Source organism: Hoplias malabaricus, chromosome 15 (assembly GCF_029633855.1).
Source record: "Hoplias malabaricus isolate fHopMal1 chromosome 15, fHopMal1.hap1, whole genome shotgun sequence".
Classification (NCBI taxonomy): domain Eukaryota; kingdom Metazoa; phylum Chordata; class Actinopteri; order Characiformes; family Erythrinidae; genus Hoplias; species Hoplias malabaricus.
In genome coordinates this window covers 15,714,856-15,732,276 of record NC_089814.1, presented here as the reverse complement: position 1 = coordinate 15,732,276, position 17,421 = coordinate 15,714,856, and the positions used below count along the sequence as shown (strand labels likewise).

At 39.3% G+C, this 17,421-nt stretch overlaps 1 protein-coding gene across 1 annotated transcript in view; it reads left to right on the top strand.

Moving 5' to 3' along the window:
* The first annotated feature begins 2,115 nt into the window (after positions 1-2,115).
* tenm2b (teneurin transmembrane protein 2b) overlaps positions 2,116-17,421 on the top strand; it is a 101,787-nt gene continuing 86,481 nt past the window's right edge. Inside the window, exons 1-2 of the mRNA XM_066646730.1 lie at positions 2,116-2,344; positions 12,832-13,041. Of these exons, the coding sequence (XP_066502827.1) occupies positions 2,329-2,344; positions 12,832-13,041 (226 nt within the window). The 5' untranslated portion in view covers positions 2,116-2,328. The remainder of the gene's footprint in view (positions 2,345-12,831; positions 13,042-17,421) is intronic.

Here is a 17,421-nt window from a genome sequence, read left to right as displayed (position 1 = left end):
AATCCTGTACCCGTAGTTCGACACTGACAGCACCCAGGTGATAAGCAGATGCAGTGGCTACACAATGAGACTATCTCCATCTGCAAATGTAATATGAATGGATTATGGCCGTCTTCGTTCAATAAAAAAAAAAAAGTGAATTATTTATTTCTTTGTTTGTGCACTGTGTAACTGCAGCTAAGGGTAGAATTACCTGAACTATGCTGTTGGATAGACACATTAGTAGTTATCCAAACATGTATATAAAATGAATCACTTTATAAAATTAGCTTGAATTGACCCAGAGTTTAATTTTCACCATAAACAGAAAGAAAAAAACCCACATGAACAATTTCTACCTCATTCCTTTGTGTGAATGTGGTTACGTGATATTAAAGATTACAATTACAAGATATGCCTTAACACCTTGCGTTGTACAAGGCTGTTTACGCCTGCATTGTTATGCGCTTTGGATCCTGTTTAAATATTTATTGCCTGCATGAAAAGCAAGGTGTGTGTGTGTGTGTTTGTTGTTAGATTGTGTGTGGATTATTAAGAAGTGATCAGAGGTGAACACATTGTAAGGCAGTCCTGAGTGGCACAATGGTCTAAGCGTTGGTTCTTTTCTTGGGAGATTGCCGTTTCAACTCCTGCTGATGCCTCAGCCGTCCAAGGCTGGGAGTCTTGGAGAGCAAAATTGGCCTCTCTCCGAGTGGTTAGGATGCCCCCTGTGTCCACCATCACAGAGTGTGTAGTGTTAGCCAGTGCAGGCGTCTGTTAGATCATGTGACTGATGAGCAGTTGGCACTCTTTTTCGCGTGGAATGTCCAGTGATGTTAGTGTAGCAGCAGCTCAAATAGGTGGTGGCTAGCTTCATGTGTCTTGATGGAAGCACCCTGTTGTGTGTTTGATGGGGCGCTAGTAAATGGGTTGGAACTGGTGATAAAAATTTGGAGATTTAGAAAATAACTGGGGAGTATATAAAAAAAACCAAAAAACAAACAAACAAATAATTCATCAGACGTATAACTGTCACAAGGGAGACAGAGGTCTGCTTGTGCAACCTCATGCACTTGCCCTGGAAAATGGCACGCCCCTGGCAACCTGGAGGAGTGGCCACACCTTTACCACCCTTAATCAAAGGGATGTCTCACACCCTGCGTAACTGGGCATGCAATGTCGAGAGAACTTTAAACTCCAGGTGGTATAGGAATCAAGGTTACTCAATTCTACATGCCAAGCCATCCCTGTTCATTTATGCTCTAGGTTCTGCATGGTGCTAAGTGTCCTCTCACTTAATGGTGTGCCTGCCCTGCTTCTCCAAATTGGAGTTTCCCCCACACCACATAAGTCCCATTTTCTGAGTTTCTCTGAGTATCAGTAGCACAGACCAGTGGACCCCCCTGTCACACAAGTAACCTGGAGGATAGGCAAAGGTTAGGTTTATCCAGAAACAAAGTGCCAATATGTGCCAGACCAGTGTGAACAAGAAAGAAATGTATCAGAATCATCTTATGTTGATGTGTGGTGAAAGTGTAAATAGCTTCACTGTCATCACTACAAGTGGACGACGTTCTCTGCAGATTTGGTCAAACCTGGTGAATTTGCAAGTCAAATTTCTAATTGACATAAGCATTTGTTTCAGGCACACTAGGATTCCAGCTTCCGTTATCTAGCTAAAATAGGATTACATACAAACCTGTTGTTTTTTATTCAGTCCGACCACGGAATGTATTTCTGTGGACGGTGATTGATCGATTAACTCCACAAGAAACATACCAGTGTTCAGGGCCATCCCTCTCCGCTGTAAAGAGCGAGGTGGCGGTAGACGGTCAGATGGCTGTGTAAGGGCGGTTGGGCGGTTGGCATTATGTATTTTCCCTTTTTCTGTATTTATTTCTTTACTTGGCTATGTGTATAGGGGAGAGACGCTTTACCGTGAGGGGCGCGCAGGAGGAGCCCGCATTCAAATGTCCATGAGTGGTGCGCGATGAGCTCACCTTTCTCTCTCTCTCTCTCTCTCTCTCTCTCTCTCTCTCTCTCCCTTGTCTCTCATTCCCTCTCCCTCCTCTACGCCTCGCACCGCTCCTTTTTTTTTTACCGTTGAAGAGGTTTTTCACTACCAGAGAGCGAGCGGCGCTTACAAGCTCCAAACGGGAGATTCGCGAAGAGACAAATACGTTAAACAGAGACCGAAAGAAGGGCATTTGGCGCGAAACCGCTGCAGGGGAGCTCCGCTGTCACGCGACTCGCGACCCTGTTTTCTTGTTTTGTGTTTTTTAACGGACGGAGAGACGTTAAAGGAATGTAGGTCCGCTGGACTGCTGGTAGCGCGGAGAGGACAGCAGCATGGAGAAAAGGAAAGGTAACGGTTTAGCTTTTTTTAATCCTTAAAAACGAAAAGGTGTGGACTGATGTTGAAGTGTGGAAATGTGACTAGGCTTAACAGAAAATAGCCGGGCAGGTATTTAGTCAGAATGTTTTTTTGTTTTCTTATCTGAGACTCCTGAAGTTGTCTGACAGAAGCAGAAACATTCAGTCTGAGGACTGCTCGCCCTCGCGGCGGCTCTGTGTCCTTCATCATTTGTCATGGATGGTTTTCGTTAGAAGGAGCGGGTAAACACGGCAGTGGTAGTGTAACGAGAGTGGACGTTCATATCACGGGTAGGTTCACGGTTTTCATTTCGGCGCATTAGTTATTCTCAGGACTGTGTAAGAACCACGAACACGTTTCGTTCGCGTTTGGTCCTTGTACGACTGTACTCCACGCTGCCGTTAAAGAGTGACTCCTGCCTGTTGGCTGTGTCTCGTGATGTAGGCGCTGACCGTTGAATTCTCTTATGTTCTGAAATCTCACGGTTTCCGTAAGTTGACCGTAGACCATCAGACAGACGTGCTGCAGGGCTAAGGACATCGTCTGCGCGTGTCTGAGGAACACATGGTTTGGTTTGAGGTTTTGATTATGTCAGTAGACACTCCCAGGAGTGAAGTTTACTTACAACATCTTGATTGCAATCAAAGTTTGAATCTCTGGTGGAGTAATTACTCACCAAACATATAATCAACATTTTATGTTCTGCTGCTTCATTTGGAAAGATGCTTAGACATTCACAGCAGGTGGCAGAACTATATTTGCCCACAAATCATGTGGCCATCTGAAATATTAGATATTGTTTTCTAATTTCTCTGTAAATTAGAAAAAGGGTAGTAGGATCTTGAGCAGATTTTCTTTGATGCTAATTTTATGCCGTCATTTGAGTTTATTTCAATATGCATTTTCTTTCTCTGGCCTACATTTCCAACACCATGCATGTGGTCATCAAGATTTGTAATGGTTAGACACTCTGGCTCTCCCACTGGCATCGTCATTTCCCTTATCACTCCTCTACCCTCTATCTCCCTCGCTCGCGACCGCTCCCACTGTCATCTTTGCTGCTGTCGATCGGAAGTGTGTGAGAGATGGCACCCATTTGCTCCGTTACCCTTCCCCGCTCCTCCGGCCTAATGGTCCATGTCTCAAAGGCCCACTCAGTCATCACTAATTGACAATGTGTTTAGGCTGACCTAACTTTAGGCTCTCTCACGTGGATTAGATATAGTGCCAGCTTCGCACAAGTTTCTTATTAAATGAAGTTGCTGAGCTTTAATAAAGTTGTGGCTGTTTAAAAGAGGAAGACAAGAGATACTTTAATTTTGAGAGACTTGGTATCAGCGGATCGCAGAGTCTTTAATCTCCTGGCTTAGTATTCTGTGTTTTCTAAGCTTCTCTCTGTAAAATGTCATTTTAAGTTCATAGGCAGTGGCTTTGAACATAAGAAGCAGGCAAATGCCCAACTGTGATATAGGTCACTTGGAATTCATTGTGCTGCTAATTCCCCGTCTAGTTCTTATTAATTAAAGCAAAATAGGCTGAGCTATATTCTCTCTCTCTCTCTCTCTCTCTTTCTCTCTCTCTCTCTCTGCTGAAAGAGTGTATAGAGCACTGGCACTTTCCATCGTGCCTCATTTCCACAGTTATATTATTACACATCTTATAGAATAAGATTTACTTAATCAGAAAATAAACATTCTTTTGAAGATTAATATTCATCCATCCATTGATGGAGAAAATCAGCTCCCTTTTCATTTACACTCGTTTGTTTTGATTCCTCACAGTAGACACGATGCCTGTCTTTAGGGTGTGTATTGTGTGTCTATGTGACAAACATTGCATGTCATTTAGCACACATGGCTGTGTTATTGTTGTTATTGTGTGTATGTTTGTTTGCACATGTTCCCTAGCTGAACAGGGGTTGCATCACTTTCAGCCCTGCTACTCTGTAGAGGGAGCTTTGCTGAAAACAGTGCACTAAGTTCTCCTCGGGGTCAGATGATGCAAAGCCCCACCGTGTTTGCCTCAGTAAACTGTTGGTTAGCCCCCACTAGGCTCAGGCCTAGGTCCGTGCTGTGTGTCAGACGTCACAGCCCCCACGCAGACTCACCCTGCCCACCGGCCCGCTCCACACTAATGACCAGAGACAGGCTCTCCCCAGGGCCCTTCACACCGCCCCTGGACACTGACACACACAGCTGTCATGCGTGTCAGCCCTGACTGACATCTGCCTCCCAGCTCTGGCCCAAATAGCGCCAGATTAGGCAGATCTGATTTTAATAATTCATTGTTTCTTGTTTGGTTGTGTTTCATTGTAAATCTTGGGGTCTGTGTTCCTTTATTATTTGCACTTTCATACATTTTGAAGATAAAAAAATGTGTGGGGAACGCTAGAGAAAAACAGAGTTGGTGTACAATGAGGATCAAAGGAAATGTCTCTGTACATTTCTACTTGCAAAAAGGCTTTTATTTTTATTTTGTTTTTTAAATAAAAGGGCACACTCTGCTATGGATTGTCACACTGTCTAGGGCATGACTGATTACAGTCATGTTGGGTCAGGACACCACCCCGAACACACCCTAGACCAGGGGTGTCAAACCAAATCCACGGAGGGCCGTGTGGGTGCAGGTGTTCTTTTCAACCACGCAAAAGCCCCACACTACTGAAAGTCAAGATCTATTGATTAGATCCAATGATTAAAAACAGGTGGAATGAGGTGTGGCTTCTGCGTGGTTGGAAAGAAAACCTGCATGTTAAAAGCAGTAACAGGATTTGAATGAACTAAAAGGACCATGTTTTGACACAGGACATATCTGTTCTTATTACTTACAGTACTCTGCTGAAGTCACTCTTAATGTCCAATCAAAACAACCAATAAGTGTGAGTTAAGAAAATAGATGTAAGATAAAACATCTGCACGAGAAAGAGAAGGTACTAGATGAATAGTGAATTTTCAAAAGTGGAGGTTAAAAAAAAACGTATAAGTTAAAGAGAAAACGGCACTGCAAAGAATGGTGTGAGACCTGGAGACCACCAACAATGTCTCACTTTCAATCAATATAACTTAAAATAATAATCCACAAATTTGTCTGTCCGTCCGCCAACTCTAAGAAGACAAGTCAGCGATAGAGCTCTAAACACAGATCAAACCTTAAAGCTGCTGGTGTTCTCAGAACATTACACAGATTACCCCAGAATTCACAAGTCAACATCACTGTTTTAGACTTTAATTGCTGCATATATTGAAAAAAGTTCTTTTAGATTTCTATAAAATGCAGAAAACGATATTGAAGGCAAAAGGATGGGCCCACCACATTAATACTGAAAAATGACTTTCATGCAGTACAGTGTACTGTGTAAATATATGTGAATATAATGTCTGACTCCATGACCTTGACTTGGGTGTATACAAACGACCCTCTGTGTGTGTGTGTGTGTGTTTCTTCATGGTTAGTTTATGCAAACAGGGATAGCTGAGATGCCACCGGTACCTCCAGACTGCTACCCATAATGCTAGTGGACACAGTGTAATTCATCAGGTACTTCTTATTATAAATGAACATTGCAGCAGTATTTTGTATATTTGGAAAGAGTCAAATTAACAAAGACAAAGATTAGTGTTGGAGGACAAAAGTCCTCCAACACTACTGACTCATAAACTCATTATGGTGGAGTCCTACTATAGAGAAAGAAGGGGGGAAAACTCCCCTTCAATATGGTGTGTCTGTGACCAAATCTAGTGCATCCACTTCAAAGGCCCCAGTTAAATTTAGCAGTCCCCACTTTTGGATGTGGAGTGCCACTACGTCTACGATACACTGCAAAATAAACCGCTCTAGAGAAAATGATGTGTTCCTGTTAACATCAGACAGTAAGAGGAGAGAGACTAATAACTCATTCGGTTGTGCCAGTGATTTTTGCAGTGAGAATACAGACGAAAACAGAAAAAAAACAGAAATGGTGAAACAGGATTGGAGGAATACATTGTTGTTATGCAAGGCTTGCGTTCTCATTGGCTGACATATGAAACACACTCCTTTTTTACTTTGATCCTGGAGCGGCCTGGGATTTTGTAAGCGTTCAGACTGGAGAAGGCGTTTACATGATGGGAGGATACAAACGCAAAAGAAATGTTTCTTTTTAAAAAAAGAAAACGTGATGAAGGAGCAGAAGAAAAAAGTAGGTCACTTTTGTTTCTTTTTTTCACACTGAATAAAAATAGTGTCTGCTCAGTGTATCAGACTTCAAAAGGCAGTGGCTTGAACGAGAAGTAATTCATACACTCGTGAATAAAGCGCCTACAGCTGATGACAGTGGATATAAGTGGTTCCTTGCAATTGAAAACTGACTCAGCAATTTCTAAAGAGCCATTCTTTTCAAACCGACACTGCAGATTGAATGATACGGCATGATATTGGTAATGCGCTTAAGCAAAGCTGAAAAAAGAAAAAAAGATATGAATGCTCCGATTATAGTGGTGCGGCTATGCAGTTCATATCTAAGAAGACCTCACAAGACTACATCCCCATAGCCAAAACTACTCTAAAATGTATGACTACTGAATTAAAACCAGAGGAATTTGTTATTCCATACATGAGATCTCTTCCTTGTGCAATAAAAAACAAAACTGTAGCGCCACGAAGCCCATGAACACACACAAAGGATACCGGCACTTATGTAGGTTGTCCCCTGCAAAACAAGACCAAATTTGAGTCTTTCTGTCAATCCACTTGTTAGTGATCCTTACGTATTTGTAAAATCAAAATAAACAACAATCAAAACGATAAATACGTTTTCAAAGCTTAGATCCCTTTCACTGTCTACTCATTCCCTACTGAGACCATTTAAACCCAGGACGGGAGAGAGGGAGTCTCACTCTACAGCCAATCGGGAAAGTTCCGCCCATTCCAACACCGTCTGGCCTTAAAGTGGAAGAGTACTGGGTTAGAGTAAATCTAGGTGAGTCAGAACGTTTTTCCTGTTTAGTGAGGGTAAACAGCCATTTGTAGAGGTGCATGAGTTTAGTCGAGGTCAAATGTTGCCATTAAGCTTCGATAATGCAATTTTTTTTTCTGCTGTAAAATTAATAATTTTTCTTATGGAGAGGTTGGAGTCTTTGAAGATTCCAAAGGAAGATTTTAAAGAAGATTCATTCATTCATTCATCCATTATCTGTAACCCTTATCCAGTTCAGGGTCGTGGTGGGTCCAGAGCCTACCTGGAATCATTGGGCGCAAGGTGGGAATACACCCTGGAGGGGGCGCCAATCCTTCACAGGGCAACACACACACACAGATTTCAAAGAAGATTCCAAATTAAATTTAGAAAAGTGCCTTAAATATTTTGTGGTTTTGATCATATTTTGACCGCTAAAGATTCTTTTCACTATCTTAAATTCTGAAGGCTTTTCAGTAACATTACTTCATAAAATTGCCTCTAGTTTATTCACTGCCTCAAGATTTGAGTATGTAATTTCAAGTAGAAAATGGAAATACCTGGAGTGTTAAGAGGTTAAAAAACCAGCATGAAAATAAATCGTGATAAAAATGAGATCATGATCCTGAAAAAAAAAAATAATAATAATGATAATGTATTTTTACCATATTGCCCACCCCTACTTTCAAACCAGGAGGTCAAATCATTTTGACACCACTGCCATATCACATTTTGGCCGCGCACCATGTCAGTTATAGGAGCTAACAGAGTGAAAACAGCATGTAGAAGTTTTTCCCCAAAAGCCAGTGTGTTCTCTGAGAGTGCTTGGCTTACATTTTTAATGAAAGAGAAACAAATGGTTTATTTTAAAAGCACACTGTTGTTTTATCACAGCCCAGCTCATTAGAGCGCATTTGAAGGTTGTCATTTGATCATGAGAATCACAGGAATAACCAAACAGCCAATGATTGTGTGAACTTTTAACTGGAACCAATAAAGCAAAGTCCCTGAACATTTCCCAGAGTCATAGATCCTTGAAATGGCTAAAGAAATAAAGCCCATTTTGTGGCACAGGAAGGTTATGGACCAAAGCCCACATGTTCACAGGGGCGATGTTTCCACACAAATGGCTCAGTTATTTTAACACCACATATACGCTATTATCACCCAGGGAGCCAAAATGGGGATGGAGACTGTGTGGAGAGCGCAGACACTGGGCATTTAGGAGCGGGAACGCGTCCCCTGAGAGTACACACTGAAGACCCTGGTGGGAACTCTACTGTCAGCAAACGGGAGCTGTGTTAAGAGCCTGTTAGCTGCAGAGAAGAAACAGGTCTGAGTGTGGAAAGAGTCGGGAGGGGGTTTGGAGGGTGGGGGAGCACAGATGGGCTGAGGCAGACGGAGGGATGAAAAGGTAGCTCCTGCACCTGTTCTCTGCCAGCAATTTTCTGGGTGGCACCGGCTCGCTCTCTTTGGCACTTGACATCAATTAAGCGTTAGGTGTGGATTGATTTGTGGTTTGGTTGTCAATCAGTATCAAGCTAATATTGTTTATTTGATAAGTGGCTGCGCTTAGTTGATGCCTATTGATTACATTAAAAATGCTGTGCCAGTGCCCTTTTAGCATAATAGATTTTATTTATTTGGCTGAAAGCCGGTTAAGGCAAACTGGCATGAAGGAGAACTCCATGAAGCTCACTGCTATTTGTGAAATATACCCTTCATGCTTGTCCAGTAGGGGATCATAGTGCGTAGTGCCCAAAATGCTCCATACTCCCTATGCAGTGCACTATGCAAGTCATACAATTACAGAATCTTAATAGTAATGTGCATTAATAGTGTATTATATGTTTCTAAAACTATAATTTCTATTTTTTCATTTGTGGGAATCTAAAACATAGTGCTGTGTGCATGTGTATATGTGTAGTTGAAGGACTTATAGGAAATGAGGAGCTATTAGAATTTCAACCAGAGGCAAGCCCTGTAAAGATGAGAACAGGAACAACCTATTTTCAAAAAATCTCCATTTGGAGAGTGTTTCCAAAAACCGTTGTTTTTAGTGATTTAAATCACAGAGGCCAAAATGCAGAAGAAAAAATAATAAAAATATCCAGATCTGTGTGTATGGTTAGAGTTAAAGTCAAACAAGGAATGTTCAAATTATTAATTAACCCATCTGACCTAGCCAATAAAAGATCAACATAACATTCTATATAATAGTTGACTCGGCACACTAATATTCAGGTGAATTTATGTCTAAAAAATAGATTGAAATTGATATTAGTGGATGTCGGAGGTTTGATAATGCAGTTAGACTGATTCCCTGGCTCATGAGTGTCTTGATTTCAGAATTATGCCAGTGTGTCTCTGCCAGAACGCTGCCCCCCACCTTTCTTTTCACTCCCTGTCCCTCTGTCCCGGTGGTCCTTTTCAGCTTTGCTTGTTATATTGGCGGACACTGACATGCTAAATCTCTACAAATGTCACAGACCAAAGTTGTGTGTGTACATAACCACAGCAGAACACCAGAGGAGGGAAGATGGAGCACTGAACGAAGGCCATGATAAAAATGATGGGTTAGCTGACACCGGTAAGCACCAGGACGTGATAGCAAAGGGAGATATGATTAATAATTGTAGAGTGAGAAGGAAGGGTGATGGCCTTTAAGCTTTAGGGCAGGGAGTTTGTGGGTAAGGAAATGGAGTGAGCTGGAATAGCAAGTCTGCTGTTCTTTGTCTGTGTTAATGCAGGGAGAGTAGCTCAGCCACTTGAGGGGATCGGGCTTGCAATAGAGAGTTAAGCAGCCAGCCTGCCGCTCACGGCCAAAACCAACACTCTCTCTCTCTCTCTCTCTCTCTCTCTCTCTCTCTCTCTCTCTCTCTCTCTTCGCTCTCTCTCCTCTCTCCTTTCTCTCTCTCTCTCTCTCTCTCTCTCTCTCTCTCTCTCCTTTCTCTCTCTCTCTCTCTCCTCTCTCCTTTCTCTCTCTCTCTCTTCTCTCTCTCTCTCTCTCTCTCTCACCTTTCTCTCTCTGTGTCTCTCTCTCTGTCTCTCTCACTCCTCTCTCTCTCTCTAGTTGATATCTAATTTTTAATATCTTTAACTTTAATTAAATTTGATCACAGTTACTGCACCAATGTACAATGTTTTTATTTAAACTTATTTTTTTTAACAACAAAGTTTACCTAGGCATGTGTGATGATATCAGTATGTAATATATCAGTACTGGCAGATATTAAATTTTTGCTTATTATTCACTTCAATTATTATTATGCTCCATTGTGACAGAATATTATAAGGCCTTTGACTACTGTACTAATATATGTACGACTTTTCTTCACCTCATTAAATTTGTTACACTAAAGAAATAACTGTTAGATTTCTCCATATGTCTAAGAGTTCATTTCATTCCCATTTTGGGGACTTAATGTTATAATGCCATTGCTTGATATGGTGGAAGTTAACAGATTGCTTCCCTAAAATTTCCTATTTACACATAACATGGAAAACTAACTTTCTTTTGCCAAGTGTTGTTATTAATTCACTGAATTTTGTTACATTTAATTAAAGTAGATGAGATTCTAAATTAGAAGCTGTATGGTGCATTATTATTATTATTATTATTATTATTATTATTATTACTTTAAATACTTTGTTTTAGCATCTTAGTATCTCACTGTGCTAAACGTTTGCTGTGAATGCGGTATATTAATGCAATACACATTTCTGCTCTTTCATTTGTGCTTAATTTATATAGATCTTACAGGAACTGGTTTTAGATAATGTTAGTGTTTGCATATTTTCCATTTAATGGTTGTGCTCTGTGGCCTTTACTCTTTGGCCGTTCTGTAAATGAAGTAACATGACAACTGGACAGTATTTTGAAACAAATTATTAATGTTTATGTATAAGGATATTATACATTTTTGTATAATTATAAAAAGATTCAATCAGCGTAGCATCTCTAATCATAATAATAATAACATAAAAAAAAAAACCGGGTAGTGTTGTTATACAGCTCCAGGCTTCTGGAGTTTTGGGTTCGAATCCCACCTCAGGTCACTGTCAGGATTATTGATCTTTTTGAATATGTGGGGTTTGTATTTATACTGGTTTTGTGCACACTTAATTGCAGACTCTCTGCTGTCTGTGGCAGGTACATCTCTGAAGGGTGTTGTGTATTAATGTTGGATAAAAAAAAAAGTGTGCACTAAGTGATAAATTGTACTTGTTGCAGCATGATTTGTCCCTTTCACTCTCCATCTGACCATGTCTCAACATGTTTTTATCTTTTATCTCCTTCATCTTTCTGCTTCAAGGGAGGTTTGATGGTGACCAGTAAAAGTGACGGAGCAGTTGTTTTTTCCCCCTTCTCCGCACTCAGCTAAAAGCAGACGTGAAATCAAAATCTCATTATATCTGGAGTGAGAGTGTGTGTGAGGGTGTGTGTGCGCGCGCATAAGTGTGTATGTGTCTAATCCGCAGCGGGGCTACGCGGAGGCGGCAGAGTAGCTGGTGAGAGCAGGCTTGATAGGCTTGATTAAATTAGCAGCAGTGTTCACACTGCCTGAGAGCACTTTGTTGTGGTCAGAGAGAAAGCCAAAGGGTCCTGATGACACCATTCCATCACACCGGAACAGTCATCAAGAGGCTGTTTCACACACGCTCACACACAGGGCCGTGGTCCTGTATAATCAGCTGCTGTGATGTTTTCACTCCTCATTTGACACTTAATATTGAGTAGATATGTTCACATTTGTGAGTCCTTTTTTTCCTAATTGTATTAGCATCAAGGATAACTGATTGACAGGAAGCTTGGCCTCTGCTCCATCTAGCCCCAACCAATTATACAAAACATTTCAAAACTGACTCAGAGGAAATGAAGTATATGAAAACACAGGGACTCGTAACATATGTCAGATGGACAAACTCAAATAAAAGGTTTCTTTCTTTTTTTCTTTTTTATTTTTTTGTATTCACTAATAAAGGAGGGTACATCATGATTAATTTAAAAAGCGGCATAGCACATCAAAGCTGACCTCCTTTCAGCCCAGCGCCATCAAAGAGCAAGGTTATCTGCAAGAGTGAAAGTCTCTTCTTTTCTTTATCTTCAATAAGGTATTTTGACGTTAAGCTCCTTTTTCAAAGCTGTGCCTTTTTCTCTCTAGTCAGGGTCTCTGGTCTTTCATTGATGTTTTTTTTTTTTTTTTTTTTTAATGCCTTTCCAAGTTTGAAAATGTGGAGAATAATTGCTGCCAATAAGAGTGTAAATGGGACCTTGAGGCAAGATCATTAAATAGACTTTTAAATTTTATTATTATTATTATTATTATTATTATTATTATAGGACGGTATTGAATTTGCGTCTGCATCTTGTAGTGGTTCACTGTGAATGTGCTTGCAGTGAAGTGATGCTGTCACAATTTTGCATTGTTGCCACCCAATATCATTAGTCATACACCTGAAGCCTCTAAGTGAAATGCCTGTGTGTGTGTGTGCGTGTGTGTGTGTGTTCGGGCCTGTTCGTGTGCACGTGTTTGTTCCTCAGGTCGCCCCCTCCCTCCCACGCCATCGTCCAGCCTGCTTCCCTCCACCCCTCCTCCCCCATCTGGCCCTCACAACCCCGCTGCCCCGTCCATCAGGGAGTGCCAGATGCCCCTGCTGGACAGCGGCTCTTCCCACGCTATGCTGGACCCCCCTCCCGACGACGAGTTCTCCCCCAATTCTTACCTCTTCCGTGCACAACCCCCCACTGCTGGTAAGCGCCTACACTCTATGTGCATGACCTGCCTCGTTCACTTCACCTCTGTCCACCCCTTCACACCTCCACCGGGAATTCCATTTTTTCCTTTCACCCTCAGTAACACACTAAATAACTGGCTTCTCAGTATTCACTGTTGAATATCTGTAATCTGTTGTTCTCTCATTTGCCTAAACTGCTTTTTAACAGCCCCACTGTTGAAAGAGGAACAATTACCGATTAAAAGTTGATGATTTGGACTTGTTATCTTATTCTGGTGTGCGGTATTGTAATCATTTAACAAGCAAACATTTGTTTATCTTAGGATTGCAGCTATGGCCTTTGTCAGCTTTAATGTTTCTGGAGACATGAATGCAATAAAAACAAGCAGTTGAGGTTTATTAATTCAATTGAAATTTTATTTAACTGTTAAATGAACAAATACAATTTTAAAAAATTTATTCACTGAACAAATTTGGCTTTTTTGTTATAAAAAATATAAAAATAAATAAAAAATAACATTCCTAAATGTTAAGTGCTTTCCAAGCAAAAATATGTCATGGCTCACCATTTATTGCTTAATGTGTAAGAGAATTGTCAAGCAGTTTACAAACAATATTTGTCTATCCAAGGCCGCTAAGAATTTAGGATTTTGGGATATTTAATGTTCAGAATATTCCGAAAATTCAGAGAAACCAGTTTTACCGAAACAGGGTTTGCTATGTCCGTACTTTTCCCTGTTTTGTGTCCGGGGTGGGATTCTGAGTAAAGCTTTATAATAGTATCAATAAAGCCTAAGCCAACATATGATATCTGGTCTTAGCGGTTTCCACACACATTTCCTTTAAATATACATATACTATACACACTTTTATTGCTTAATGTTACTGAATTACAGCAAAATAAACTGCACTTTCTGACTGTTAGTCAGCTCTTGCCCTGTTCTCCATTTGACATTTTACACCTGTATATTGTAGTATTAAAGGCTATCGACCTTGTGTCTTCGTAATGATTATTGTATACATTTCAAAGAGAATTTTTTTTCCCCCTGCCCCGAGAGGTTTCTGTGTTGTTAATGAATGGAGTACTCATGCAATAACTGTATTGTATGTTCTATATATTATTTAAGTTATACTTAACTGTTTGCATTTCTAACATTGAGTAATATGTACTGAGACACATAAATCATCCCACTGTAATTTTCACACGTTAGCACCCACCATTAGTACGTCTAGACTGATAGTGTCTCACAGCTCAAATATCAGGATATCTCAGATTACAGGAGCTAATTTACTGTAATGTTTGTTAGAGTATAAAATGTAAAAACTAACCTTGAGAACTTGTAACTGCTGCACTCTCTTTGTGTAATAGCATCTGGGAGAAGTGTGAGAACTGGCTCCTGCTCAGTGGGAGAAAGGTGGGAAAGGAAAGGCAGTTGAAACAGTCACACTGCTGCCACATTAAGGCACACTGTTTTTCCCAGCTTTGCTTCTTTACCCTTTCTGTTCACTACATCTACTTTTTTACTGTAAGATGCTCTTTGTTCCTGTAAAGTGCTGAGTTGTAAACTGATTCACGTTTTCTTAAATGTTTATATATTTTAAAAAAAAGTATGGTCTACACAATAAGAGCATCTGTTTATCAACTGAACATATGCCCTTGTTGGAAATTCAGTCTCATTCAGTGATTCCTCTGATCAGTACACACTCTGGACAATAGAGAGCAAATCTCAAGAAAAAAAATCCCCATTTAATTATTGATGGCAAACACGTGAAATATCAAATCCATGAAAGTTAAACTGATGAAAGTGGAGGGCTGATTGTAATTAATAACAGACTAAGTAGTAGTAGACTAACAGGAAAAAGACAAGACTCCAAAGACAATGTTCCAATTCCGGTGTTTAAAAATGTTACTCTAAAAAAAGACACATTTCAGTAGCAATGCAAGAATGACTTTTCCTTTGTCATAATGTGTGCTTAGATTTCTTTACAATATTTTATTCAATGGAAATTTGCACAAAATGGCTTGTGATAACTCTGTATTCACATGTAGGCCGCAGGTCAGTGATGTTTCCAGTGAACAACACAGTATATAGGATCATGTTGTATCTAAGCTGTAAAACCGTCTGGAGCTAGGTTCCCGAAAGCATTGCAGTGCTAAGTGCATCATAAAACTCCATCTTTAAGACTATCTCTTAAAGTGCAAGTGTTTCCCAAAACTCCTCATACCTACCATATTATGTTATCTTTGTCATTACTTAACGAGCCCGTGAAACCAGTCATTAATCTCAGACTGTTCCATGAATCAGTTCAGGCCTGCTCTTGCCTTCATGACAGACTGGGGCTGCATTATTTTAAATTTATTTATTGATTTATTTTTTAAATTAGCAGTATTCTTTATTATATTTATATTTTTTATATGCCATGAAATAGTGTCTACTATTTTATATATATATATATATATATATATAGATGTATATATATATAGATGTATACCAAGGATTTTATTTAAAACAATGTTAATCATTTACACTTTTATTCTTGGACATAATGCAGTTAGCAGTTTGTAACTTTGTAATATCAAATGCCAAAATGGAGATCTACGTTTTATTCAAACAGCAGCAGTGTAGTTCTTTTAATATGAAATAAATTCAGTCATTGATGTGCCAGTGACAGACATGGTGTTGGAGTAAATTTCGCTTAAAACTGAAAAACTACAAACATTGTGAAAAAGTAGCAAAACTATAAAATACTTTCCACATTTTCCACATCATTAGGTTAGTAGATTAAACTGTATTGGGAACTCCAGTCCATACGACGTGGAGACCTTTCATTTTAGAGAGTTCTGTAAAGATCTGTGATGTTTATGGTGAATGACACTGAAACACATTACCCATTCACAGGTGTCAACAATAGTCTCACCTAAGCTTTATAGCTTGTGTTAAGTGAAATCCATTTTTTTCCCAAAGGCCATAGTTGAACAAGGCTTGCACATTTCTTCCATACAGAATGTAGTTTAACATGTAGCATTCAAATTGAGTTTCTGTTTAAATCCTATTCTTTTCAAGTATCTGGAAATCAGCAAATACCATTTCTTTATTTTACCCAAATCTGATTTTAATAATAAGTAAATGTCTTTTTTGCTGAAATGCCAGTGTTTAACAAGATAAGCTTTTTTTCCAGGTATCAGCAGTGGAGCAGAGTGTTATTTGAATTGCTTTGGAAGTTGCAAATTTTAGCATAAAAATTGTATTTTCTCTCTTGTGGTTGGCATTCAGGCTGATTGCATTATAGTACAGTGCAGCAGCATCAATCATACACAAAGTAAACATGCTAGGAATAGAATACACTCACAGATTCAGAAACTGTGAAGTTCGCTCACATTATAATATCTGGAATATTTATTTATTTACTGTGTTATTGTTTTTTTTTGTTTGTTTTTTTTTTCAAAATAATAAGCTACAATAAGCTTTACATATGCTGTCAATACTGAATACCTTTCTGCCTTTCTACCCCCCCCCCTCCTTGTATTGGTTTCTATTTAATTGACCCAAATATGTTTTTAATGGAAACAAACTGTGTTGGAATAGAATAAAAAGTGTGAAAGGCACTAAAATGAGCTAAAACTAAAAATACTTTAATATTTATTCACACAAATTTATTTTAAATATCATTGAGAAAGCAGCAAATTCTTTGGAATAAAATATATTAAACATTAGCTAGGTGAAGTTTTTTTTTTTTTTTTTTTTGGGGGGGGGGGTTACACATTTCTTAAAACAGTCATATTCTAATATTTCTGGGAGTTGATTTATTTTGTGTTTTATATTCACATTTATTTTTTAAAAAAGGTTTTGTTAATAATAGGCTGTATTTAGCAGTAAGGTTTCTTAAGGTGACATTCAGGTATGCCAAAGAATAATAATAAGTTAACAGAATGCAATGATAATTTAGCTCACACGGCATGACCTTCATTAGTGCCACTGAGGTTTATACAACATAAAAATCACCTCTTCTTATCTCTTCATAAAACACAGCAGCATAAGAGATACTTTAATATTCGTATTTGCAGCAAATCTTGCCCTGTTCTTGACGTGTTTAATTATAGCTTCTGCAGCATACCTTCATATGATGAGTAACTGTTTACCACAGATATGTAATATGCAATATAAAACACATATTATAAATCTGTTCAGAAAATATTCCATTTTTCCTTGCAAGCTTCTTATGCCAACAGACGGTTAATTACGCTGAGGATACATCTCACTCTCCAGGGTTTAAAATATGAAGAAAAACCCTGATTTAAAGGGACCTTTAATATTAATATTAATCACAAATTTCAAGATCGTCCAAACCTTGATATATTCACAGTAACTTCAGTGATTTTGGAAATTTTGCCAAA